Genomic DNA, 27,412 nt, shown 5'->3' on the forward strand with positions numbered 1-27,412 from the left:
TCCTTTCCCTGAACACTCTTTCCGTACTGAAAAGAAGCAAACTCCAGGAGACACTTCGTAATTCGAGGCAATGGAAAACATTTACAAATGCATAATTCAACAGAACTGGAAAATTTCCACTCCTAGTCGTTAATGGATAACACTGGCACCAGGTTCTGTCAACTGCGCGAACGCAGTAAAATGGGGGCCTTTCTTTGGTATCTGATGTTTATGAGGGTATTTGAAAAAGCAAATGGTATTGAATAAAAATATTTCATACCATTTAAGCATCGAATCCTTTTTTACCGCAACGAACCTATTGAAATATGAGGAAAATATAAAGGATGAAAGCACTCACTCATGTATGGACAAATTGTCGTGAAAAGGTACCAGAAATGGGAATCATGTCAGATGAAATTCATAAATAGAAAGAAAATGAGGACAAATTAGTGAAAGAAAACAATGGAAGCTCGGGGAAAAACTTTAGAGTATTTGCTAAGTACATACATATGTGCGTTGCGTAATCTGAAATTTCATCTATATTATTTCCCTTGTGTTTTAAAGGACGGGTTAAGGGCAATGGATTTTCGAAAAATAAAAAAGTCATTTTGCCACTCGAATGCAATATAACATTTTAACAGGTTTCGGGTTTATATTCCCAATTCCCAGCTTAGAAACATAATCAAAGCGTATACAATATATCATCAATTCCAGAATGTTTGATGTCAACCTCGGTTGAAAGGGTGATTGTGCGACGTGACTTTAGCAATGTTACTCAATGAAACCAACTTGACTGAAGTCAGAATAAACTGCGTAGCCACCATAGAAAAACAAGCCGGTATACCGGAAGATAGGCGCTTCAAGTATAAAGGTTTTCCTGTGTGGAGTTGCTAAATCTCCCATCAGGCGCGTCCCTTCGTGCGGATAAGGGAATGCTCGGCGAATGTGTCATGGCCATGCACATGCACGCATCCGGAGATGTGCGTGTATGGGCATGTTTATGCGCAGGCCGGGTAGGTGGGAAGTAAACGCCCACCCGTGGATAAAAATTGGCTATGGGAAGGATACCCAGAAATAAAACCAAACATGGAGGAGCAGAAGAAGAATGAAGTTACGGTGCAGGGCTTCGGAAACCCAGTGCCGGCGGTTTTTGGGAGTGAGCAAGCGGGCTCCCGGCTGTCGATATCCAACGACCGCAGTGCCTCAGTAGTGGGAACCTTGGCTACTGTGGCATCTAATGTTACAAGCGTACGGGAGGAACTTGAACTGACTCCAGTGATGGATCCGTTCAGAAGGAGCTCGATTTTTCGCAGATCCCCTCCCACACGGGCACAAGCCCCCACGATCGCTACCCCCAGTGGGAAGCGTATAGCGGGAGTCTTCGATGAGGAAGAATCACTGACGCCGATTCACCCGAGCGATGTTTTGGGCAATGATCAGTCTGGAGCTGCCTTTACTGCCCTCGGTAAAAAGATCATGGAGCTGTGTGAGTTTATAAAGGAGCGCAGGAACATTCACCAAAATATAAGGGCCATGATAAGAGGCATCCATTTGACGTACGGCAAGGCCCAGGATGAACGAGTAGGGAAGTCGCCGATTGGAAAAGTGAACTAGGCAACTCAAGTAACCCCGGTTCAAAACACAAAAGGGGAGAAACCGGGGAAGAGGCTGCGCGAGAAGTTGAATGACTCAACAGGCCAGCAAACCCCGAAAAGAAAAAAGGACTCAACTCCCAAAAAGGCGGAGTTCATGAAAAGTACGTCTGAAGCTACCAGGGAAAATACTGCAGTGGCTACCTTGAGAAAAGGGATCGAACCTTCAAAGGCGGATGCGGAAGCTTGGAGGACGGTAGAACCGCGGAAAAGAAATTATCGGAGGAAGATTAGACCGGAGGTGATTTTCATTTCCAAACGAGGCGAAGGGTCATACGCCGACATTCTCAGGAAAGTGAAGGCAGACCCCGAACTCACAAATTTGGGAGACAACGTCAGCCGTATTAGACGGTCGCAGAAGGGAGATCTTATGTTGGAACTTAAGAAATCCAAGGATGTAACCGCGGACAAATTCTTAAGCCAAATCGGGAAGACTTTAGGGCAGGAAGCCGACATAAGAGCTAGCAGGCCGAAGATCACTATAATCTGCAAAGATATAGATGAAATCACGACGAAGGAGGAGGTTCTCGAAGCGTTGGAGAAACAGTTCGATCTTGCCGGACTACAAGAGTCAGCGGTGAAAACGCTAAGGAAAGCCTATGGGGGAACACAAACCGCCATCATCAGCCTACCAGTGGAGAACGCACTCAAACTGTTAGCAGCAGGGAGGGTGAGAATAGGCTGGGTTATGTGTCGCCTTAGGGAACAGGTGGCGTTAAAACGGTGCTTTAGATGCCTTGGCTTTGGTCACATTGTGAAGTCATGCACTAACCCAAATGACAGGTCAAAGCAATGCAGGAGATGCGGAGTGGAAGGTCATATCAGCAAGGACTGCGGAGCTGACCCAAATTGTCTACTGTGCAAAGGAAAGGAGGGTGTGGACCATCGGCACATTGCAGGCAGCAGCAGGTGCCCGGAATACAGGAGAGCCCTTAGCACAAATCGCAGATGAGGTTGATACAAATCAACCTCAACCACTACGAGGCGGCGCAGGATCTACTCGTGCAAACCATCCGCGAGAAAAACATCGATGTGGCCATACTAAGTGAACCATACCGAAACCGCGGTGATAGCGTTTGGGTCAAAGACCAAACGGGCCAAGCAGCGCTGTGGACTTGTGGAGAACAAGCCTTCCAGGAAATAATGGAGCACCCGGAGGAGGGCTTCATCAGAGCGAAGGTGAAGGGCATCCACATCTACAGCTGCTATGCTCCACCCAGCGCTACACTCGTCGAGTATGAGCGGATGCTTGCTGCTCTTGTTTTGGATGCAAGAGGACGTTGGCCGATTTCAATGCGTGGGCTCTTGAATGGGGCAGCCGGATAACTAATGTCAGCGGACGTGTTCTCCTCGAAGCATTCGCGGAGCTGGACGTGGTACTGGCGAATGTTGGGTCTTCGTACACTTTCCGGGGAAGGGGCTTGGGGTCTATAGTGGACCTGACATACGTGAGTGACACTTTAGCCAGTAGAATCGCTTGGCATGTCAGTGAGGACTATACTCACAGCGACCACCAGGCAATCTGCATAGAGATCCAGGGCGGATCGAGCTCGAAAAAGTGTTTTCGCAAAATGCCGGGTGGTATGCGTGGCTGGACAGTGAAAGCGTTCGAGGGGGACACGTTTTCCGCGATGCTCAAATCCGACATATCCCTGAATGGTACGGCTGGAGAGAAAGCCACCCAGATCACTCGATGGGTGACGGAAGCATGCGATGCTACTATGCCCAGAAGGCGATTGCTCCCCAGTAGGCAACCCAAGTACTGGTAGAACAATGAAATCGCAAGTTTGCGAGCCGCATGTTTTCGGGCAAGGAGGCTTTGCTAGAGACTCAGGGGAAAACCCGGTGGCGACGGTCGAGAGAAGGCACACAAGCAATTGCGTGGCCGCCTAAAGGAAGCCATTCGGAGGAGCAAAAAGAACTGCTTCAAACAGCTGTGCGACCATGCCGACATAAACCCTTGGGGCGAGGCTTACAGAGTGGTGATGAAAAAGCTGCGGAAATCACCCCAGGTGACCTGTCCGCGCCTCCTGAAACAGATTGTTACCACTCTGTTCCCTCACCACGAAAATAGGGGAAGGCAAGTTTTTGTCCAGCCAAATGACGGCATAATACCGCCTGTAACTGTGGAGGAGCTGCGGGAAATATGTGGTAGGGTCGGTGACAACAAGGCCCCAGGTTTGGATGGCATCCCCAACCGAGCTTTGAAACTGGCAGTGAAGACTAGGACCGAACTTTTCGCCAACACCTTCGAGGCGTGCCTAAAAGAAGGAATATTCCCTGCCCAGTGGAAAAAGCAAAAGTTGGTGTTGCTTCCGAAGCCTGGCAAGCAACCTGGAAACCCAGCGTCGTATCGTCCTATCTGCCTGTTGGATACAATGGGGAAGATGATGGAGAGAGTCATCTACAACAGACTTCTGCCCATCGTCGAAGCCAGCAATGGTTTGTCGGAACGCCAGTTTGGTTTCCGACGCGCCCACTCTACGGTGGACGCAATTGGCATGGTGGTAAACCTGGCAAAAGGTGCACTGATTTCTGGCGGCTGCTGTGCCGTGGTGGCGTTGGATGTCAAAAACGCATTCAACTCGGCCAACTGGAATAAAATTAAACGGGCGTTGGCTGACATAGGTGTCCCCGGATACTTAGCGAATTTGGTGGAAAACTACCTCTCAGAGAGGACTCTCTGGTACGGGACGGATGAGGTCCCCAAAGAGTACATTATCACAGCCGGGGTACCACAGGGATCGGTACTTGGTCCCCTGTTGTGGAATATCATGTATAATGGGGTGCTTGCTCTTCCCGTCCCAGAGAGGACTACGATTGTCGGCTTTGCTGATGACCTAGCTGTGGTTGTTGCAGCAAAACACCCAGAAGATGTGGAGGTTTACGCAACAGAAACAGTGAGAGCGGTAAAGTCCTGGCTAGAAAAGGCCGGGATGACCTTGGCGGACGCGAAAACGGAAGCGGTCTTGATAACGAAACGCAGGAAAAATAATACTGTAGAAGTGGAGGTCGGTGGACATACGGTCGTATCAAAGCCGGCTATCAAATACCTGGGGGTAATAATTGACACCAAATTGAGTTTTAGGGAGCACCTAGAGTATGCATGCCAAAAGGCAGCCAGTGCCACCACGGCACTTGCAAAAATGTTGCCAAATATTGGTGGGCCGAAACATTGCCGGAGGTTGGTGCTAGCCGGAGTGGTGCGCTCCATCCTGCTCTACTCGTCGCCTGTGTGGGCAGAGGCGCTTGCAAACTCTCAGAGACGGAAGCAGGTGAACTCGGTTTACCGGGGGATGGCTTTGAGGGTTTGCAGTGCTTTTAGAACCACATCAGATGAGGCAGTATTGGTGGTGGCAGGCATGATCCCGGTTGACATTCTGGCCAAAGAAATGAGTGTCCTGTACAATGCAAGACATATGGAGGGGCATGCACAGCGTAGAAATGCGGCAAGGTCAGAGTCGCTTGATCTCTGGCAACGCAGATGGGACGAGTCTGCGAAAGGTCGGTGGACGCACAGGCTCATTCCCAACATTAGGGTGTGGTTTGAGCGAAAACATGGGGATACCAACTACCACATTACCCAGTTCCTCACGGGACACGGTGGTTGCTACAGGCAGTATCTGCACCGCTTTGGGTTGGATGACTTTCCGAACTGTCCCAGATGCGATGGCATACCGGAGGATCCAAAGCATGTGATGTTTCACTGCCCACGATTTGCGATGGAGAGAAGGAGCTTAAACCAGGTGCTGGGCAAGAGCGTGACCCCGGAGAGCTTGGTTACTGAGACGCTGGAGTCCGAGGAGAAGTGGCTTGCGGTTAGCTCCGCAATCATCCAAATGCAGGAGGAGTTGCTGAAAGAACAAAGAAGGAGGAAAGCTGCAAATAGGAGAAGGATGAGTGCTTAAGGGCAAACCTACCCCGCGAAGTAATACCTCAATGGTGGTCCCGCGGGGCTGGGGCTGGAGAGACCGGGGGTGGTTTTTAGTGGGTGTGAATCCCACACGCGCCCGCTGTTGTTCCGCCGTTCGGGCGGCGGAGCTGCGGCGGACGTGTCTTTCTAAGATTTTCCACCTCCGTGTACGCACAAAAAAAAAAAGTATAAAGGTTTTGTGTTCATCATATCTCAGGAGCTTTCTTTCATCCTAAATAGATATTGTTTATTAACGTTTACTGATGTGTACATATTTATACGCACCAAACTATCTAAATTGGTAGCACGCATCTAAATATTTCCACTTTTCTGTATGCACCATCACTCCCCTGCGTTTCACCGAATGTCAGAAATAAGATCATTTTCGAAAAGTACTAATCAAGGTCTTTCGTTTAATAACCCACATTACTATATCCTGTCAAAAAAATATATACCCCCCTTTCGCATATATGGGGAGTCCCCCTCTTATTCGAACGCAAAATGATGGCACTCATTGCATGCATCTAATTTCCTTTCCGAGTAAATCGGGTATGACAGACAGACAGACGGATCCCGATTATAACCACATAACAGGTAGCACCGGGTGTTCAGCCTACAGGAATGCCTTAGCTATCTTAAATAAATGAGAGTCACCCAGCTGAATTTAAATCACTGTTAGGCTGCTCAGGATCTGCTACCACAAAAAGTATTTTAAAAGGAAATTGAGGTTGCTATTATCTGTAAGCAATACAAAAACCTCTACCAAGACGTTTGGGAAACGGATGCAAGGAAAGGCTGCAGGGTGGGCTTGCGGAAACCCCGCTTTACAACAAGCAATGGAGCACTGCGAACACGATTTTGTCAGGGTTAGGATCGGCGACCTCTACATTTACAACTGCTGTGGCGCACCAAAGATGCCAACATTAGAATATTGCAATATGCTAGACAGACAAGTGAGGGACGCCAAAGAACACAATCCTAAGATTATTGCCAGTGACTTCAATGCCTGGACAGAGTAGTAGGGAAGCCGTGAAACAAATGAAAGGGGAAGAGTCCTATTCGAGGTGCTCACCTGCTTAAAGATCACCCTGGCTAATGACGGAAGCGTAAACACGTTTAGGTGCGGAGAACTAGGCTTCATCATGGATCTTGGTTTCATAGGTGACTCGCTGGTCAGGCATAAACACTGGCATGTTAGCGAGGGGTATATGCATAGTGACCATCATATACATATACATACATCACCATTGACAAGCGACCTGAAGAGATGACAACCAGGTTGGTCATCAGGATCACTTGATGAGAATACATTTCTGGAGGTATTGCGGCGGGGTACTGAGTTTTCTCGAATGGTTGCAGATAAGGTCGCAGTTGTCCAAACAGATATATCGCGCCTGCGATGCTTCCATGCCAAGACATATACGCTATATACTGGTGGAACGCTCAAATTGCGAAATGCCGGAAGGTATGCTTGAAGGCCAGAAGGCGAAGTCAACCCCGAAGAAACATGCCGGAATATGAATAATAGTACCTCGAGTATAATAGCGCGCGTAAAAGGTTGCAATGGGCCATCATGAAGAGTAAAAATGATTGCTTCAAGCGACTCTGTAATGAGGTAGATTTTGATCCTTGGGGAGGTGCGTATAAATCGATTATGTCGGCAGTAAAAAGTAAAAGGTCTCTTATGTGTCCCAGATTGCGGGAGATCTCACGATCTCACTAAATGCCAAAGATAGTAATAACAAATGAAGTTCTGGACACAGTAAAATGAGTCCAGGATAACACAGCCCTCGGTATTGATCGAATCCTCAACAAAGCGCTGAAGCTGGCAATCAGAATGGCACCAAGGACTTTCGCACAAGTATTCACAGACTGTCTTAAAGAAGGATATTTTTCCGTGGAGTGGAAATTACAAGAACTTGTATTGAAGCCAGGTAGGCTGATAGGCGAGCCAACATCCTACATTTCTATTGGTCTTCTGAATACAATCGGCAAAATTATCGAGCGGATAATATATAACCGCGTGTATTAAATAATTGATAGTGACGGCTATTTATCAGATAGACAGTTTGGCTTTGTGCCATCGAAGTGGTTTTTGAATGATCCAGGAAAGGATTCAAAGCTTAGTTTTAAGCCCCATTTAAAGCTTAATGGGCAAAAAGCAGCGACCATCAACCCGACATTAGCAAGGATGCTTTCCAATACGCTGCACCAGCATGCGATAAAAACTGTAGAAAATCCGGACAGTTTCAAGCTGCATGTTGGCTAAGTGCTCTGCTCCACTTACTAGACAGCATCGTATGACGCAGTGTGCGTAATTGTGGGGATGATTTAGCCTATGAAACAAGCCGCTTGCGCCAGAAGCAGGAAGCGATCTTTAGGAAGCAAACTGAGCGAATTATGTCACTGATTGCGTGGAAAACAGCATAGAACCAGGCTAAGAATGGTCGGTGGACATACACGCTAATTCTGAAGATAAGGATATCATCATCATCATCAACGGCGCAACAACCGGTATCCGGTCTAGGCCTGCCTTAATAAGGAACTCCAGACATCCCGATTTTGCGTCGAGGCCCACCAATTCGATTTCCCTAAAAGCTGTCTGGCGTCCTGGCCCACGCCATCGCTCCATCTTAGGCAGGGTCTGCCTCGTCTTCTTTTCCTACCATAGATATTGCCCTTATAGACTTTCCGGGTGGGATCATCTTCATCCATACGGATTAAGTGACCCGCCCACCGTAACCTATTGAGCCGGATTTTATCCACAACCGGACGGTCATGGTATCGCTCATAGATTTCGTCATTATGTAGGCTACGGAATCGTCCATCCTCATGTAGGGGGCCAAAAATTCTTCGGAGGATTCTTCTCTCGAACGCGGCCAAGAGTTCGCAATTTTTCTTGCTAAGAACCCAAGTTTCCGAGGAATACATGAGGACTGGCAAGATCATAGTCTTGTACAGTAAGAGCTTTGACCCTATGGTGAGACGTTTCGAGCGGAACAGTCTTTGTAAGCTGAAGTAGGCTCTGTTGGCTGACAACAACCGTGCGCGGATTTCATCATCGTAGTTGTTATCGGTTGTGAAGATAAGGATATGGACTGCGCAAAACCAAGGCGAGACATGTTACGATTTGACTCAATTCTTAAGCGGGCATTGTGGGTACAGAAAGTATCTCCAGAGGCTTGGTTTGGATGAATCGCCAGATTGTCCTCCATATGAAGGTGCAGCAGAAGATGCAGAGCACGTTTTCTTCGCCTGCCCAAGATTCGAAAGCTCAAGGGAAAACATCGAGGATGAGCCGGGGCCCCTGTTAACGGTGGAAAATCTGGTTACCTATATGTCGAAAACGATCACGACGAGCCGAGGCTGCTTGTGAACTGGACAAAGTGTTAAGAAAAGGATACCGCGTGGAATGCAGTAGTTGGAGAGGTAAAAAGGATGCATGAGCGGCTAAAAGAAGCACAACAACTAACACCATATAAAGCAGAAGCATCTATTTCATGAATGGCTAATAAACTGGACAGCCCCGCGAAGCAGTAGCAGAACCGTGGTCCCACGGAGAGAGTGTGGAGAAAAAATGGCAGATTTTAGTCGGTAAAAGTCCAGCATGCGCGTTCTCGATTCAAGATGCGTATCAATGATGGATTTCCCCCAGCCAAGAAAAGACGAACAGACGGGGAGACAGATATTGAATCGATTTGCAACTTTCCCAGTGTGAAATTTTTAAGCTGAACACGTCGACATTTGTATATTTGAAATAATTAAAACTTGCTTTTTTTATTTGCTAGTGTTATTTATTGGTTTGGTACATGCCGATATTTCGGGAACCATTTGCTCCCTTCATCAGTCCTAAAAATTCAGAGCAGAGACTTGTAGTAGAGACGATAGAGCGATTGCCACTTTTGTGAATGGGGATAATGAGAGCTTGTTTCCACAAGCCGGGAAAATGATTCTCTTCAAGGATTTTGTTGAAAATAAGGGATAGGGCAATGGAGATGGACCGACCAGTTTTAAAGAAAAAGAGGTTTGGAAGATCATCGTAGCTAGGTCCAACATTGGCATCATGTTTGCCAATCAGATACTCAACAAGGAGAGGCAGAGGAATGGTAGGCAATGCGGGGCAGGCCACATCCATTAGCGGGATGGAAGAGGAGGAAGGAGAAGAAACATAGACTGAGGAAAAATAGTGCCAGAGTAAATCACGAGATAATTGGGGGGAGTTATCTGAGCAGCGAGAAAATTTATTGGACGGAAGGGGTAACTGGGCAGGACAGTGGAAGTTGCGAATGTGGGACCAGAAAGGTTTGAAGTTTCTGCGTTTAAGTGAGTATTGAACAATGGTGGAATATTTGTTTATCGACTTACGTATTAAGGATTTGACGAGAGAGAGGAACGCAGAGTTTTAAAAAAACTTACTTAGCATAGGTTCTAGAAGACAGGAAATCTTTTGTGGACTACAATGGTCAACTAGACAGGGTAAGAGCGTAAGCAGGGTAAGGAGAAGAGGGGACGTAACAAGGAAGAAGATCAGATAAATTGTCGTCGGACTGGTACGATCTTTTATAGACTCTCTGGAACAGTGCGTGGCAGATAGAAGCGGAGAGTTAGTCTTTCGGGAGTCTTAAGTATGGCGCCAGTATTGTTGACCGCACTCGCCGGCAGGGTATAAGCAGGGTTAGTCATCTTAGAAGAATATATAGGCGAACTGTATCTTTTAGCTTTCAAAGCTTTTGCACATTTGCTACTTTTATTCATAAGTAAGTCCTGGGAATCTGAGATCTTTCCTAGAAAGTGGATATGATTGATAATCGTTGAAACTTTGAAGAATGGCACCCATTTTGGGTGTGGTAATTGGAGTAAACCAATTCTGGAACGCATTAAAGAACACGAGGCTTGATCGACAGAGAGCAAATTGGCTTTCACTCTGGGTATTTCTGTGCCGACTAGAGTATGTTAAGATCATTCGGATTATTGTGTAGAGGGTACAGTTTTTAAATGAGCCCTCCACCTACTGAAAAGAGCGTGTATTTGAGAGTCCTAGACGGGGGAGAAGGGGGTCATTCACACGCGACTAACACCTGTTATCAAAGCGGCATAGGATGGTCTAAAATCTCGTGTGCCGCATCAAGGTGTACAAAACGAATTCCGCGCAGATTGGATTCTATCGCCGATTTCATTGCTTTTCGTTATGGGTGACATTCTCTGTGCAGGCTTAGCCAGAGAAGGTGGATGGTTTTGTTGGACAATAGAATTTTTTTCTCACACACTTCGATTGCCTTGAGGACATCTACTTGTTGAGTTATGAACCTTAGCCAAGTGGCTTTAGATTTATGAAGACCAACAAAGCGAAAATTCTCATTCTGGCAGTTCTTAACACTCTCCTTATTTGGATTAATGTGCAGAACTTCAGTGATATCGAACAGATTGTATATCTAGGAAGCCTTGTTTCGTTATATCACGCTGCATTGTTTTATTCAAAATAAAGAGATGTAGTTATCTCAACATCAGCTTCAAGTCGGGGTTGTTTCGCACCAATGTTCTCTCTGTGCTGCTATATGTGGGATAACGTTATAGAAAGTGAGCGCCTCTGTTACTCGAGAGCTTCAAGCTGTGAAAGCGAAGAATTCGAAATAAACAGCTGTCACAAAGGAGAACTCGAATATGGGTTATCGGATCTTCTCTGTAGGGGGCTTAAGAACACATTCATAGCCTTCCCTGCTTGCCGTAAAAGGTGACTAAAAGAGTTACAAATTTGTAGACTAGGAGCCTGCAAATTTCGAAACTTTAGTGCTACCGAGCTGTCAACGATGCCTCGGATAGGGGCTGACATTACGCCGAAGTCCTTTGGTTGTCAAAAATGGACTATGATTGGTCTCTGGAATGACAACTGTGTAGAGAGTCTCCAGAATACTCACTTCCTTTTGCGAGAATTCCAGCGGCATAAACTGGATATTCCGGACGTAAGTGAAGTAAGATGGTGACACTCTGGAGTATACCCTCTTGCCACACTAATCTGCTGTTGTATTCTGAGTATACTGAGTTGCCTTTCGTTTACTGCACTAAAAGGAAGTTTCAATATTTTCTTTTAGTTAATTTCAGTGTTTTTTTTTAATTTATCCAATTTTTCGGCCTGAGGCCGTAGGTCATTCTTTCCAGGATGATTTTTAATTCTTCGCACTGTTTACCGGGATTCCCCTAATTAGTCGATGCTACGCGCACATGTTGGAATATGGACTTTACACATTATGTTATGTTTGGAAAGTAGCTATTAGCTACGATAATTTTCCTACCAGTTCTCGTATATGATAAGTACTTTTTCTACGAGACTACTAAGTAGTGCTTCCTCTTGAAAAACACTTGGAATTGTGTAGACGCTAATTAGGGTGTCTAGTTCACCCCCTACACACAGTAGTGCCAGCTTCCTTTAGAATGTGAATAAGTGTTGAGATGCACAATTATCAATATTTCCATTAAAAAATAGATGTAAGAGGTATCCTTTTAAAACACCTGAAGAAAGTTTTCCTTTCCACGTAATTTTCCATCGAAGCATTTCAATTTTAAAATATGACAGGGTCCAGGCTGATCACTACGGTCATACATACAGACATACATATGCACGAACCTCCAATATTTCCACGTCGTTCTGGAAATTGCTTTTCGAAGGAGGGTGCAGCCATACATTGTAAATTTCAGGCGGTGACCGTTAAAAACATTTATCCAAACATATGAAGGATTTACAGAGAACACAAGCACTTTCAAAGAGGATAACCGTCGAGCGCGTAAAAATAAATCGAAAATTTCGCAAATCCTCATTTAAATATTAACGACCATGGTTGGTTTGCTCTAAGGTACCTTCATTGAATAAAATGGCTTGTTGCTGTTAATTGGTTTCGCACTCTACAGGACAACGTCATAAAACCAACAACATTGAGGCTATAAAAAAGAAAATGGCGATGATTATGACACTTTGTTCAGTTTTTCATTCACGTTTTCCTGCATGTCAGCAATAATTTATCAACTTTGCGGATGGGGTTAAGTAGCTGGGAATGAACCTGAATTTTCTGAGCTTGTTAAAATATCTTTACTTTTCGGCTTATAATGTATGAGCACTCTAAAAGGAGGAATTGGAGGATTATTAAACTTGGAACATTGCGGAGTTATATAAGAAGGTAAATATTAAAGTAATTGAGCGAAATATGCACATATTTTTCTTTGCATGAAATTTACATTGGCAATTTCAAATGGTATAAAACATAAAAGGTTAACTCCGCCATGCTATTAACATAGTATGCTGGTCCCAAGCCCAGGTAAAGGAGGAGGGTTTGAGGCAACGTACTCTGTACTATCCTCAGTAAAACAAAAATAAAATGCTGAGATCAGGGAAAGAGATAAATAGAGTATAGTTGGAGTTATTCTACTATGCTAAATCCTACCTGATCTCTCTTGGTGACAGGCCCCGCGATAGGTCGACCAAGAAAATGCATAGAATGTCGTTACAAACATGATGATCGGATTGAGTCACAAGCCTCGGAGAAATGCTAGGGCGTTCACCTCAGTCGACGCGGCAGGACGGGCCCCGGTCCTGTCGAGAAATGGGCAAGGGTTCTTGACGCATGGACGGCATCAGGACGTAAGCAAGTTAGTCCGCACACAACGAACAAATCAAATACGTGTCTGCACGCTAAATGTTGGTACCCTAACTGGAAAGACGGAGGAACTCGCAAGAGACCTTCGGGAAAGGTGCATTGACATCTGCGCTCTGCAAGAAACCCGATGGTCTGGTGCCAAAAGCTGCGACATTGGACGCGAACGCGGTAAAAATGGCTACAAACTTCTCTATTTTGGTAACCCACACACTCAATATGGTGTTGGCATTGCCATCTCAGAGGGGTTCCGTGATGCCATTAAAGAAGTCGAACGATTTGAACGGCTGATGAAGCTCACCGTCATATCAGCTGATCGCACTATTCACTTCTTCACCGCGTATGCACCACAGACAGGTCGACCTGATGCCGAGATAGATGATGCCTTCTGGCAACTTCTCGATGAGAAGACTTGTCACATGCCTGCTGACGATTACATAATCATTGCCGGCGACCTTAATGGTCATGTGGGTGAAAAGGCAGACGGTAACAGGTGCCATGGGTGAAAGGGGTTCGGAGTGCGCAATGAAGGTGGCGAGTGTATAATCGATTTTGCGGACACACATGACCTTGTACTTATGAATACATGGTTCATCAAACGATTGTCTCATCTTCCCACATTTTATAGTGGGAACAATAAAACGCAAATCGACTATATTCTCATAAGACGCCAACATTTTGCCACTGTCACTGATTGCAAAGTCGTTCCCTATGAGACCATCGCACCTCAACATCGGCCGTTGATTGCCGTCCTGCGAATTAAGCCACCGATAAAACAGCGTGAGGAACGCACTGGCCCGCCGCGAATTAAATGGTGGCGATTTGGTGAGAAGAAAGAAGAAACGGTCTCACTCATACGATTGCCAACCATTACGAATGTGGAAGAATCATGGAACCAAATGAAAGACACGATCCATAAAGCGGCCTCTGCAACCCTCGGGGTCACCAAGCCGGGTAAGTGGTACATCAACCGAGATACTTGGCTTTGGAATGATGATGTTGAAATGAAGGTCCGTGAAAAGAAACGTCTCTACCACAAATTTCTCGACGATAAACCGTTTGCCAATTGGCAAATTTATAAGAATGCCAACCGGGAAGCAAAGAAAACAGTCGCTGGTACCCGAGGGGACCATTACAAAAATTCTTACGATAAACTGGACCCTCGGGAAGGCGAGAGAGATCTGTATCGAAGCCGTAACGAACACACACAGGATATCGAACACTTCTATTGCGTTAAAGACAAGAATAGCGCTTTACTTACCAATCGTCGAGCCGTAACGAATAGATGACGAAAATATTTCGAGCAGATTTCAACTGAAGAATTTGCTCATCCTCCACTTACACAATCATTGTCGAGATTTGGAGCAGTTCTACCCGTCAGCGCAACTGGTGCTCAGCGGTGGCGGTGAGGAAGATGGGGCGACAACCCTATCGGCCAAACCAAAACCGAGTGGTCGAGGAGAACCTCCATAGTGGTGGCACCGGGAGATGCTGTAATTACTTTGGTTTGCCGGCCGTGATTCAGTAGGCGAATGCTCCAAAGACCTAATTAGGGCGATCAGACCCGAATCTGCATGGGGACTCATCTGAAGTGGCAAATTGGTCACGAAACCTTACCAGGGGTATACTGGTATCATGGGAACCGGGAAAGCCCCTGGACTCTTATACTTCGGGAGAATTCCTGTCGTATATGAGTACAGTTCGGTTGTTTGCGGTTGGTTCCCTAGTGGGGGCTTCACGGGGGCTGTTAGTGATGCTCAAGCGAGAAGAGACTTTCGGGCCTCGGCGTGGTGTTGCGTTTCAACACGGGTGCTGTACTCCTTAGTTCGGTAGAGATTTAGGTAGGTCTTGCATCCACCAGTATGAATGTTAAGCCATGTACTTGCATAGACTGGTACCGTTGTTGCTTGTCAAAGCGGGGCTCTGATTGTGGTCCCAAAATCAATCCGTGTCTTAAGAAGACCATAGGATTAAGTCTCCATGACAGGTACCTACGTTAAAACCCAAGGACTTAATTGTCAGCGCAACTGAAGTCGAGGAAGCAATAAAACGAATGAAACCGGGGAAAGCCACAGTACCTGACGACATCGCATCTGAGCTCTGGAAAACGAAGAGCTGGGACCCAACATGGTGGCTCAGTGAATTCTTTAATCGTGTTATTCAGGAAGGAAGAACACCATCTAACTGCAAGGAAGAAAGGTAGAACAGCAAAATGTTCAAATTACTGTCCGATCCCGTTACTTTCTCACACCATAACGATTTTTGAACACATTCTTGACAACCGTATTCGCGAAATCATTGAAATAACCGAAAATCAAGTCGGATTTGTCAAACACTGCGGAATTACTGACGCAATACATGCTGCACGGTTACTCATGGAGAAACACTGTGGAAGCATCGCCCCCTTTGCATTGCATTTCTGAATCTAGAGAAAGCGTTTGACCGTGTACCACACGAACTCATCTGGTATGCTTTATGACAACACTTAATGGCAGAAGATCTCGTTCGGTTCAATTGCTCTACCACGATCCGAAAAGTAAAATTCGAAATATGGCGGGTGTATCAAAACCGCTTCCAGTCTATGTTGGTGTTCATCAAGGAAGCGCCCTCTCACCACCCCTCTTTGTTCTTGTTATGGACACCGTCACACGGGATATCCAACGTCCAGCGCTCTACACACTGCTTTATGCAGATAATGTTTCCCTAGCATGTGTTAGCAAAAAATGACCTCGGGTCAACGCTATTAGCCAATGGAGAACTGCGCTATGAAATTGCTCTACGCATTAACGCAACCTGGATGAAGAGGCGTTGCACATCTGGTGTTCTTTGTGATTGACATATCAACCAACGTCTTAAATCTAAAATTTACCGCAATGTCGTTCGTCCTGTCGCTCTCTATGGTTCTGCGTGTTGACCAACTATAAAAGATAATGAGCGACGTCTCGAGGTAATGAAGACGAAGATGTTACGTTGGACTAGTGGCGTGACACGTTTTGATCACATCGGAAATGAGGATATCCGCGATCGTTATGGTGTTGCACTGATCGTGGAAAAATTGTAAGAGCCGTCTTCGATGGTATGATCACGCAATTCGTGCTAATGGAAATTCACTTGCCAAGATTGATCTGAACAGCAAAGTCGATGGTAAACGACCAAAAGGCAGCCGAAACAACGGTGGCTTAATACGCTGGATGGGGATTTAAAAGCCTCGAGATTGCACCCAGATCAAGCATTCGATAAAGCCAAATGGCGAAACCGCTCACAACGAGCCAACCCCGCCGAACTCTGGTGGAAATTAAATTTTCCGTCCCTTCAGTTTACCCATTTCTCAATACATGAGGTCGATGTTTGGGCACAGTGACCCTTTTCGGAATCATCCCACTTTTGCTGGCATATCCTATATAGTTCTTTCTTAGCAGTTGTTCGGTAGTTTGCAGTAAACTCGGACGAATTATTGTTCCTTCTCTAGTAGAGAAAGTGCGCCTCCTTCGCTAGGAGAACTAGTAGGATCATTCTCGGGATGACTTATACTGTTTCACGTGATGCTGTCTTATACGCATTGCACACCCTCAACACATTGACCGGTGCGCCAAATTTTAAATATACGTGTAAACCATTGAAACCTGACCGTAGTAGAAAATCCTGTTCGTAATCCCGTCCAATTCTCCAGTAATCTCGGATTGTTCGGTTGAATTTACTCCCCTGCTACTGCGGAAAGGGGGTTAGAACTATTTTTAATAAGAGTCGCGGGATAGTTACTTGCCGTGATTTCCGCTCACGTATCTTGTTTATTAAAATCCTGAAGACAGTGCCCCACGAGTTCGTATTAGCATCGAGGCACAACCGCCTGTAGCAATCCCGTTCGTTTTTGCTTAGAGCCTGGCCCTTTGCCAAAGTGTCCTCACAAAGCAGACACGGTCATCTGAACAGGCAGCTTACCTTTCTCCACGGCTGGTTCATTTTCTTGCTGCGCTGTCGAGCTAATCCATCATCGCTATTCTCTTCTGTGACCTCTTTGTAAGGCCGCAAGGGATGTCTATTCCTCGAAAGTCTGGTAGACGAGGTTACCTGTTCTGGCTTTTTCAGTTATGATTAGCGCTTCTGCTATTTCCAATGTGAAGAAAGATGCGCTCTGGATTATTGTTCACCCATCTGCTACACTCCCTCTTTACCAACGAGGCGATGAGGTATATTAGCTCGACGCTCGAGCCCAACCCTTTACCTTGGGAGCTGAATGTGCATAAACAATTGGCTTATACGATTTTAAACTCTGCAAACGTTTCGATGAGAATTTGGTTCTTGATGTTCGTTACTCGGCTTCTCCATTCAACCCCAAACCATATTGGGACATTAAGTGGGCCGCTTTCTGACAGATTTTCTTTCCGCTTTTCGTTACTAACTCCTATTCATCTTTCACTTACTCCAGCCAAATAAATGCCATATAAATCCAAAAGGCACTCAGCTAAGCATCAAATATATTTTTTTATTTTTGATTTAGGATCTTGAATGGCGAAACTTAAGTCAATTAAGATATTTTTAAATTAAAATTAATTTAGACATATTTTTTCCCGAACTTTACTTATTATGGTTACTTAATATGGTTTATATAAACTACTAAATATGTGGGAATAGGGTATTTTGTTTCTCGACTTTCCGAGAAATTCGAACTCTTCCTCCTTCAAATATATAGTTGCAAACATTAACCCAGTTTTCCATCTAACAATATTTACATGCATATGGTACATCTATATTTATACTTACTGTTTTATTTCCTAAGTTTTTCACTCGGCAATTTAAATAAGCGGTTTTTCCTACAAGAGCTGTTATATTTTTTGAAGCTGACTTATCATAATAGGGTCCCGTTCGATTTTCTTCAATTTCAATACTGTTTCGGTTCGCTCCCGTGTTACTACTAAGAGCATTGGTATCTTTCGATTTTGCAGATTCTCTCTGGGAACCATCAACTGAAATTACAAAAGAAGTCATTTTTATTTATAAGCTAATATTAGGACCAGTAAATTTGTAAGTATTATACATTTTAAAAAGATACTCATTCAGTCCTCATAAGGGGTATTGCCGATGCCATGAGCACAATATCCGGCGCAGCTTTAATTGCATTACTCAATTTGCAGCTCATGAATCTAAGTACTGCAATGAGAGCAGTTCATAGGCTAATTCGCTGAGATGTATGGGCGAACAACGGACGCCGGGGACTTTGTGCCATAGATTTAGTAGGAAGGCATCACTGTGATTTTTTTCAGATTTTTCGGTTGGGTAGGTTCTCAGAACGAGACCTACTTCACTTTTCGGAACACACACATTTTCAGCCCTCACTCCTTTATGTTTAACCTAATGTTAGAAATGAGATCAGTTTCGAAAATACTAATGGAGCCCTTTCATTTCATACCCGACAAGAACATATATTGTGAAAAAAAATTTTCAGTGCCCTTTCGCGTGCATGAGGAGCCCCCTTCAAACGCAACAAAAAAATCCGCCACTCGCTGCATGTAAACGGACTCACAGACTACATGTTCTCATCAAATATTAATAATCTCTCCAGCAGTTTTGGAGTAAATCGGGTGTCACAGACGGACAGACGGACAGACGGACATGAGGGCAGACAGGCATTGATACGATTTAATTAAGGTTTTGTTTTACACAAAACTTTAAAAATGGAAAACTGTAATGTTCTCATGCACCCGTCGTCCATATGAGTTTTCTTTAAATGATGGTGGCGTCACATATATCTTAGATTCAAAATTTGACCTTCTATAACTTTGTTAATAATATTTAGATTCCTTTTACACTTTCCAGAGCCATGCACCATATCACCTAAGCTGATGGCCAACTTGGTACTCTTTGGCTAAATTGGAGATATTGGAATGAGATTTTAAGGTCTAGATTTCGTATAGATGGACAATTGTGAATATTTTTTAAGATTTTCCGTTTGGATAGGTTCTGACATAACCCAAGCGGTTAGAGGGTTGCGTTATCGTAGCGGGGATTTATTATCGTGACTGGATACCACTCCACTTAGCTGTAAATGGGTACCTGAGTCAAATCAGGGTAATAATCTCGAGCAAGCGCAATACTGATCACATTGCCTCCTACATTATACTGTAGTGTACTGTTACGGTGTTGAATGAAGTGCTCAAACACACTTCAAGGTCCTGATCCAATATAGATTGTCGCGCCAACGATTATTATTATTATTATAAATTCTGGCAACAAGATTTGCTTCACTTTTTGAGGCACACATTTTGAGCACTTACTCCCCTGTGTTTCAGTCAATATCATAAATAAGATTAGCTTCGGAAAGCACTAATGGAACCCTTTTATTCGATACTCCACCTGACCATATTCTGTAAAAAAATACAATGCTCTTCCTTATAGTATTTGTAAATCAAATTAACTCTCTTACAAAGGAAATTAACACGTTAGAAAATGAAATTAACGCTTTAACTAATGAAATTAATGCTTCAATGACTGAAATTAACGCTTTAACAAATGAAGTTAATGTTTTAGGAAGTGAAAATAGCGATGTTTCAGAACAAATTAATTAGTTACCGATCTGTTGAGTGAAATTCATCGTCTACCGAAAGTGAATAAAGGGCATAAAATACGAAATAAATAATAAAAATGAGATTGACGTTCTTGCAAATAATAACAATAAGATTTTCCCAAGTTCAAAAATTTATTTCATTTTTTTTTAATGTTTTGATACATCTCGTTTCCAGCTGTCGCATCCATATAAAAATTGTAACATTGTGACGATACATTTCCAATTCCCAACTGAATCAGGTTCTGGAGTCTATGTCCTTGTAAATCATCTGCTAAGCCTTCGCGTGCGTGTCCCTTTATTTTCGGAAAAAAAAAAATTTCAATTGGGTTCAGCATTGGAGAGTATGGAGGCGAAAGTAAGATCAACAAGTCGCCAGTACGTATAACTTCTGCGACTTCTGGGTCTTTGTGGAATTTTACGTTATCCATTATTATTAATGCCTCTTGCCAAGATGGACCAAACTTTTTCATCAATTCCCTGATGAAGCAGCAGAATCTTTCGCCATTGCAGGTTTCATTCGTTGATATTTTATGATGGATAATTTCCTCACTCGTCATCGCAGCAATGAGTGTCACATTGCAGCTCGGTATTGCCGGATACTGCTCGAGCTCAAGTGATTGAGTCTGAAGATTCCAAAGATGTAAGTTAAAGCCACATTTCTCAATGAAAATCATTTTCTGCCGCTTTGGCAATGTCAACGGTCAATGACCTACTTACACTGAATCCTTTTAGAGAAAGTTGGAGCCTAATTTCCTTGATGAAAATTGATGGGTTTCTTTCCACACACGCTTTAAGTTGGGTTAACAGCTTATCTGTCAGGTCTTTCTGGCGATAACGATTCTGTTCCACCAAAGCACGTTGGTTTTTCTTTATATTGTCGCAGGATGCATTAATTTCATTTGTTAAAGCGTTAATTTCATTTATAAGAGCTTTCATTCCATTTTCTGTTGCGTTAATTTCATTTGTAAGAGCGTTAATTTGACTTGCAAATGGTATGTATGGGGTGCTCCCCCTTTTAAACTCAACAAAAGCAGCGTAATTTGCTATATGTAAAGGGATTCGCAGACCACACGTTCTTGCCAAATTACAGGACAATAGGTTCAGCATTCTCAGAGTAAATTGGGTGTGGCAGACAGTTTCGCTCACATAAATCCTTAAAAATGAACTTAACTCATTGAAATGAAAAGAAAGCAAACTAAGTAACAATAATGAAAATAAAGAAAATTCATAATATAATAAAAGAAAAGGAAGGGAATTTGATTAAGTTAAATAAAATTAAAGGAAGAAATAAAAAAAAAAAAAACGAAATAATAATATAACGTGCAGAACCCTTTGAGGACAAAAGAAGATTTTTATTGTTTAACACTGCTTTACGTTGTTTCTAAATACGCAAAAAAATATAACCATGCTTTCAATAGGTCGATACGCTTGCAAGAAATACAATAAAACTGGATAAAATTACTTAGTCTATTATAATTTCACTTCTTATATTGCTTACGTTCGTTTCTACTTGATTTCGAATAATGTCGGCTACTGATTACCATCACTGTATGTAATGGACGATACAGTAAGGCTTCATTTATGGTTGATTAGTTTAAAGGTCGCCGACTAATGATGGAGCAATCATTTTTTCCTGATTCTCCACTTTTTACGGATCTTTTTTTTTTGAACGTAGCATTTGCGCTTTAAAGTTATTTCAATCAAAGAGTAGAGTACGTATAGTTAATTTATTTTATTTTCAAATAGTAGTTATGTTTAATTAGTACTTTTTAAACATTGGAAACATGGCTCTCTTCATAACACAGCTCTTCACTACACCGTCCTCCCCAAAATTCTATTCGATCATATAAAAACGCAAGCTGCAGGATCAAGTCTCCCGTTTTCCTCACACACACTTGGCTTCTCAACTCCCAAATATTTTTTTCTGGTTGCTCCTCGGAGACAGCAACCAGAAATTTACATTATACTCGCAATAACAACAATTCTAGGCGTAGAGTGGGTTCAGTTCTTTCACAGTAGTACATAAAAAAAATCAATGTTTCACAATTGTCTGAGCGGATCCGCAAGACAAAAATGCATTTGCTGGTACATCAGCATCATGTATATGGCGTGGCCATACAATTTATGGAGAAAACAACAAAAGAAAACGTTGTTGATCATTTTGCAAGTTGAGAATTTATTTAAGTGAATAATATTCAAATAAGAGCTGGGGGAATTTAAAAGGAGGGAGGTTTTGTGATTAAGTGTTTGGCGTCTTTTGGTTTTAATAGTACAATTGTTGAATTTGCAAGAGTATTTTGCTTCTGTTGTCTGTAGCTCTTGAGTAGTGAGAATATCTTTTAGGGACAAGCCATTCATTAAGCAGGTATATGTCTTTCTGTAGATTAGATAATTAAATGTAGTGATAGGGATCAGAAGGACGGACAAAAAGCTTGTTAATTTCAAATATGGAGGAAAGTCAACAGGCAGGACGAATTATTTGAATATGCAGCAATGCATCAATGACAACGGATGGTTGATGCTTCATCAAGCAAGGTCGCATGAAATCGTTTTTGGGGCTTACGTGGAAAGAGATCTACAAACAAACGGGTTCGTCGGACGCCATCACCTCTCAGCTTTGATAAAAATTAGAACTTAAAATAAGGTCAAGGAAGGAAGGAAGGTCCTCGAATAATAGCATCATTTTAAATACCCTCTGTAAATAATGTCTGAATTTGAATAGGAATCCCCTAAGTTCCACAGTCTCAGGTTACGCTGAGACTCTGCTTCCGTTTTATCATTATCACACTTAATGCTATGCAAGTGATAAGTCTACAGCAGCAGTACAGCATGAAGCCGAAACCAAACATCCATGACGATCGAGATTCGGACCCGGGATAATGAGATCGAGAGGCTGAAAGGCAATAATTTTGACCACCGTATCCGTGTACATTAGAAGGGACCAAACACTAAATTAATGCAAAACAAAGTTCTCCATAATGCACGTTTGCCAAACCTCAACAAAGCTTCGCAAATTCAAACGTCTGGACCGAGCGTTTGGCTTCGTTTGTGTAGGTTTGCACAAATCAAAGATAAATTGCTTGCTTGCTCAGAAAACACTTACGCACTTGCACTGAATGGCGATGTTTGACTTCCAAAATCAAGCCAAACATTTGTGAAGGTTTAAAGTTTGCGGGAAGTGTCAAGCACATGGAGCTACCATAAAGTCTGGACTTCATAACCGCTAGAAAAAAGTTTTATCACTGGTTCAGCCACAATTGCAAAAAAAATGTCGGAACGACTATTTCGACGATGATCAAGCTAGGAACAGAACGCAAGAATGCTGCACACCGGACAATGCAGCAATCTCAAAGTACGGAGTAGTAGACTGACATTTGTAGAGAACGGACGTGTCTACAAATTGATATTATTAATAAAAATAATTTAAAATTGAAATTAAATTAACTTTTATCAAGAATATAAAAAGATATTTATATTACTTAATTAATAATATATAATTTAACTTAATTGAAACTAATTTACTTTGAGTTGTTATCTAAGTTACTTTTCCTTAAAAAGTTTTGAGAAAAAATTCGTTTTTTTTGGCTTGGCGGGAATGAGCGGCGTGCCGCCGGCGGGTGGAGGACCAGACCGGCCCCCCACCATAAGGCCTAGGGGCACTCGGATCGGTCGTGGAGTCCGCAACGAGGAGGATCCAGACTTGAAAATAGCCAAAGTGAGGATAGCCAATCTTGAAAGAAGAAATGGCGAGCTGGCGAAGGCACTCGAAGATTTGAAAAAGCAAATGACAGTATTGATAAAAAAAATGGAATGCTTACAGAGCAGCTAATAGCGGGGAAGCGGGCCCGCCGTCTCCAAAGGTAGCCAGAAAAAAGGTTAAGCTATCTTGGACTACTTTTGCAGTCATGGAGGAACCGGGCCGCCTTGAGGGCGAAAAAGTTCTCGAGAGCGAATCTGTCCGTATGGAGGACATAGAGAGCAGTAAAGCAGACGATACGAGAGTCAGCGACAACGGTGGCGATGGAAATGTCTCAGAAGAAGACGCTAACCAGGCAAGCTGCAGTAGTGAAGATGGAAAATTGGGTGAGTTTTTGGTCTATGTTTCCAAAAAATTAAAGAAAAAAAAACAAAACTCAAGAAAAAATGTTAAATAATGTAAAAAATAATGCAAGTACGAGTGAAAATTTAAAAAATGGTCCGACTGGGGATACAATTAGCACCCGAAATAAAGAAAAGGGGGGAAGGGTGCCCCCATTAATGTTTATAAATTAGGTGATAGAGATTTAGCCACTCTACTTAATAGGAGCACGGGGCTCTCAAATTTTGTCATTAAAAAGACGGGGGCCGAGAGAGCCCAAGTCAAATTTAATCAAATTGCAGATTACAAAAAAGCATGGGAGGTCCTCGAGCGAGTGAAGGCTCCTCATTTCACCTACACTCCAAAGGAAGAGAAGGTAAAAACCTTCCTTCTGAAAGGCTTGGATGCGGAGGAAGAGCCCGATGAGGTGCTCAAAATGCTCCGGGAGACGGGAGCTGAGGTCAAGTTCCTCTCAGTGTCACGGTTTAGTACGAGGAGATCCGTTTTGGAAAAACGAATCCTGCCGCACTGCCTCGTGCAGATAAGCCCGGAGAGCCGGGGAAGCGATCTGATCGGCATCAGGTCGCTTAATTACCAGGCCATTCGTTTTGAGCGCCTGCTAAGGGGCGAAATAGTCCAGTGTCGAAGATGCCAGCGCTATGGTCACTCGGCAGTGAACTGTCAAATGACCTTAAGATGTGTAAAGTGCGGGAAAGACCATACCGCAGCTGAATGTTCGCTCACTGAAGCAGATGGCAAAAAAACTTTCTGTGTTAACTGCCGAAGCGGAGGGCATCCGGCTTCGTACCGTGGATGTCCTGCATACCGCAATGTTAAGGTCACAAGGCAGCAGGCACCGAGATCGGCCCAAAGAACGAAGGTGTCAGCGGCGTTCGACGGTACCGTCCCTTCGGCACCAATCGTCTCGGGGATCCCATTTGCCGAAGTAGTTCGAAAAGGGGGAGCTAAGAAGCCCCAACAAGATGCAAGTGGCGGAATGAACACTATCCTCAATAAAATACTAACCATGTGTGAAAACATGCAGTATACGCTACACGTACACAATACAAAAATAAATAGCATAACAGAATATTTACACAAACAGCATGCCCGCTGCTGGGTCTGCAGTCACAGCGGTACCACTGGATGGTCTCCGGATCATCGCGATTAATGTGAATTTCATCGTAGGAATCCATCGAAGAGCGGAGCTCCTTGATTTCGCTACCAGACAACAGCCTGACATAGTCTTGATTTCAGAAACCTACCTCAATCCGAGGCATTCGATAACATTCAAGGATTTTGAATTCGTGAGGAACGATAGACGAAATTGTGATGGGGGAGGTGGTACCGGAAGACTTGTGGGTCGCCATTATCGTTTCAGGCATATTAATAGGCCTGAATTTGAAACCTTTGAGCGTATCGAAGTCTCATGTATTCTATTTTCACTGCCTAGAGGAGCGAATTTATGGATTCTGTCAGTCTATGCAGTGGGAAACAACCGAGCCAAGTTCAAGGAGGAATTCCATTCTCTGTTTACGATACTCGAACTGAATAGGTTGCATAATTACTATATTATAGCTGGCGACTTGAATGCTAAGCATACCTCGTGGCTAAACGCCACAAACAATCCCAGAGGGGTATTCCTCAAATCTTGGATAGAGTATAAATGCGAATTCTATGGGTCAGAGAGTCCAACCTGGCCCAGGGCAAATTCCTATCTGGATTTGTGCATTGCTGACGCGCGCTTGAACTTTAATTTTAGGAATCCTCAACGGAAACTACAGACTCTTCCTTACGATAGCGACCATAACGCTATTCTTATTGACGTTCTGTTTGATGGACGAAGAGTTCGCCTTCTGCCGATGGACAGTGGCGTCCACAGGCTGAACTTTAAACAAACAAATTGGAAGAAATTCCAAGAGAGGTTTATTCGGGGATATCGAGAAGAATGCCCACCTCTTGATGGGGAAAACGATAGTACAATTGCACCAGGTGACAGGAACTTGAGCAACGAGGAAATACTTCAGTATCTTCTCAAGCTGGAGAAACAATTGAACAAGTCGTCCTTAAGATTAAACCTCGCAATAATATGGAATGATATGAAACTGCAGCCATAAAACGGTTGAAAAAAGTGAAAAGCCTTCTGCTCACTCGCGTCAACAAAATCTATCGGAGATATGGGGACTATCATCATCCCATATTGGTTGAGTTCAAATCACTTCTAAAGATCGCGCGGGATCTTATTCGTCAACATTACGCAAATGAAGTGAACTTCCAATGGTGGGAGAAGTTAAACGGTATTTCACCAAGCGATCCAGATTCCATGTTTACTAAGATAAATACGTTATTCCGGAAGAAGTCACGAATAACTGTGCCGAGAATTAAAGTCGGTGGCAGCGAGATACAACACCTTATTGACTCAGGTATAGACACGAATAGTGTAGCTGCTGATGCGCAAGGCAATTATAATACATCGTGATGGATGATGCTCTGGAACTCAAACTGATAGGGGAGCGCTTTGAATCGGTGCATCGGCCCAGAACGGACTTAGAGCCAACGCGACTTTCGGAAATTGTAGAACGAGATGTCCACAATTTCAAATATAGCCTGAACGGCACCACAGTTCTCCAATTTAGCTCTGCGTTGCAGGCTGATCTCATACCGAGTGATAATCTGCTTGATTACTTTGTCTCATGTGTAGAGTTAACTTCCATATTCAGAAGAGTAAACAATAAGAGATCATCCGGTATGGATGGCATTCCCAACGTGGTCCTCAGGCATTTACCAGACATTGACATTCGTAATTATTGCATTTTGTTCAATAATTTATTGAACAATTCCTTCTTTCCAGGACAATGGAAGAAAGCCCGAGTATTCCCGATTTTAAAGAGAGGGAAGGATTCATCCAGCCCTCAAAGCTACCGCCCAATCAGTTTGCTACCTAACATCAGCAAGGTGTTTGAGGTTTTGGTATTGAAAGTCTTGAACGGGCATATCAAGAAGAAGGAATTATTGCCGAACGCGCAATTCGGATTTCGATCTGGACATTCGACAATACATGCAATAACGAAGGTAACGTCTGATATTTGCTGGCGGATTAACAATGTTTAACAATGAGTGCGTAGGCGCTTGCCTTATAGACATGGAGAAAGCCTTTGATACCGTCTGGTTGGATGGACTGATTTTCAGGCTCTTGAAGAATGAGTTTCCCAGTCACCTCGTAGTGATGATGTGTAGTATGCTGTATGGCAAGTGCTTTGTCATTACGGACGGAAATCTCACTACTAGCAGAGAATTTCATGTTCTGAATGGATTACAGCAAGTGACAGTGACTGCGCCTACACTTTTTGCAGTATTTGCCGGCGAATTACTTAATTCTTTCGATTTTAATAAATCTCCTAAAAGGTCGTTGGTTGCCTTTGCTGACGATCTGATAGCCTACACGGCGCACAAGAAGGTAACTGAGGTGCAACTTGAACTTCAGAAGATGTTCAATGATATTAAGTTCTTCACGAACAGTTGGCGGATGAAAATCAATGCGCAAAAGTGTGAAACGATTCTGTTTCGAAATTTCTTGGCGTATGC

The 27,412-nt window shown here is 43.6% G+C and overlaps 1 protein-coding gene across 3 annotated transcripts in view; it reads right to left on the reverse strand.

Annotated features, from left to right (window-relative positions):
- The window catches only part of LOC119659532 (zwei Ig domain protein zig-8-like), a 294,573-nt gene that overhangs the window by 51,034 nt on the left and 216,127 nt on the right, over positions 1–27,412 (reverse strand). For all 3 annotated transcript variants that reach the window (XM_038067672.1, XM_038067671.1, XM_038067673.1), the window contains one exon: positions 17,949–18,151. In XM_038067672.1, the coding sequence (XP_037923600.1) occupies positions 17,949–18,151 (203 nt within the window). The remainder of the gene's footprint in view (positions 1–17,948; positions 18,152–27,412) is intronic.

The sequence above is a fragment of the Hermetia illucens genome, chromosome 6 (assembly GCF_905115235.1).
Source record: "Hermetia illucens chromosome 6, iHerIll2.2.curated.20191125, whole genome shotgun sequence".
NCBI classification, from domain to species: domain Eukaryota; kingdom Metazoa; phylum Arthropoda; class Insecta; order Diptera; family Stratiomyidae; genus Hermetia; species Hermetia illucens.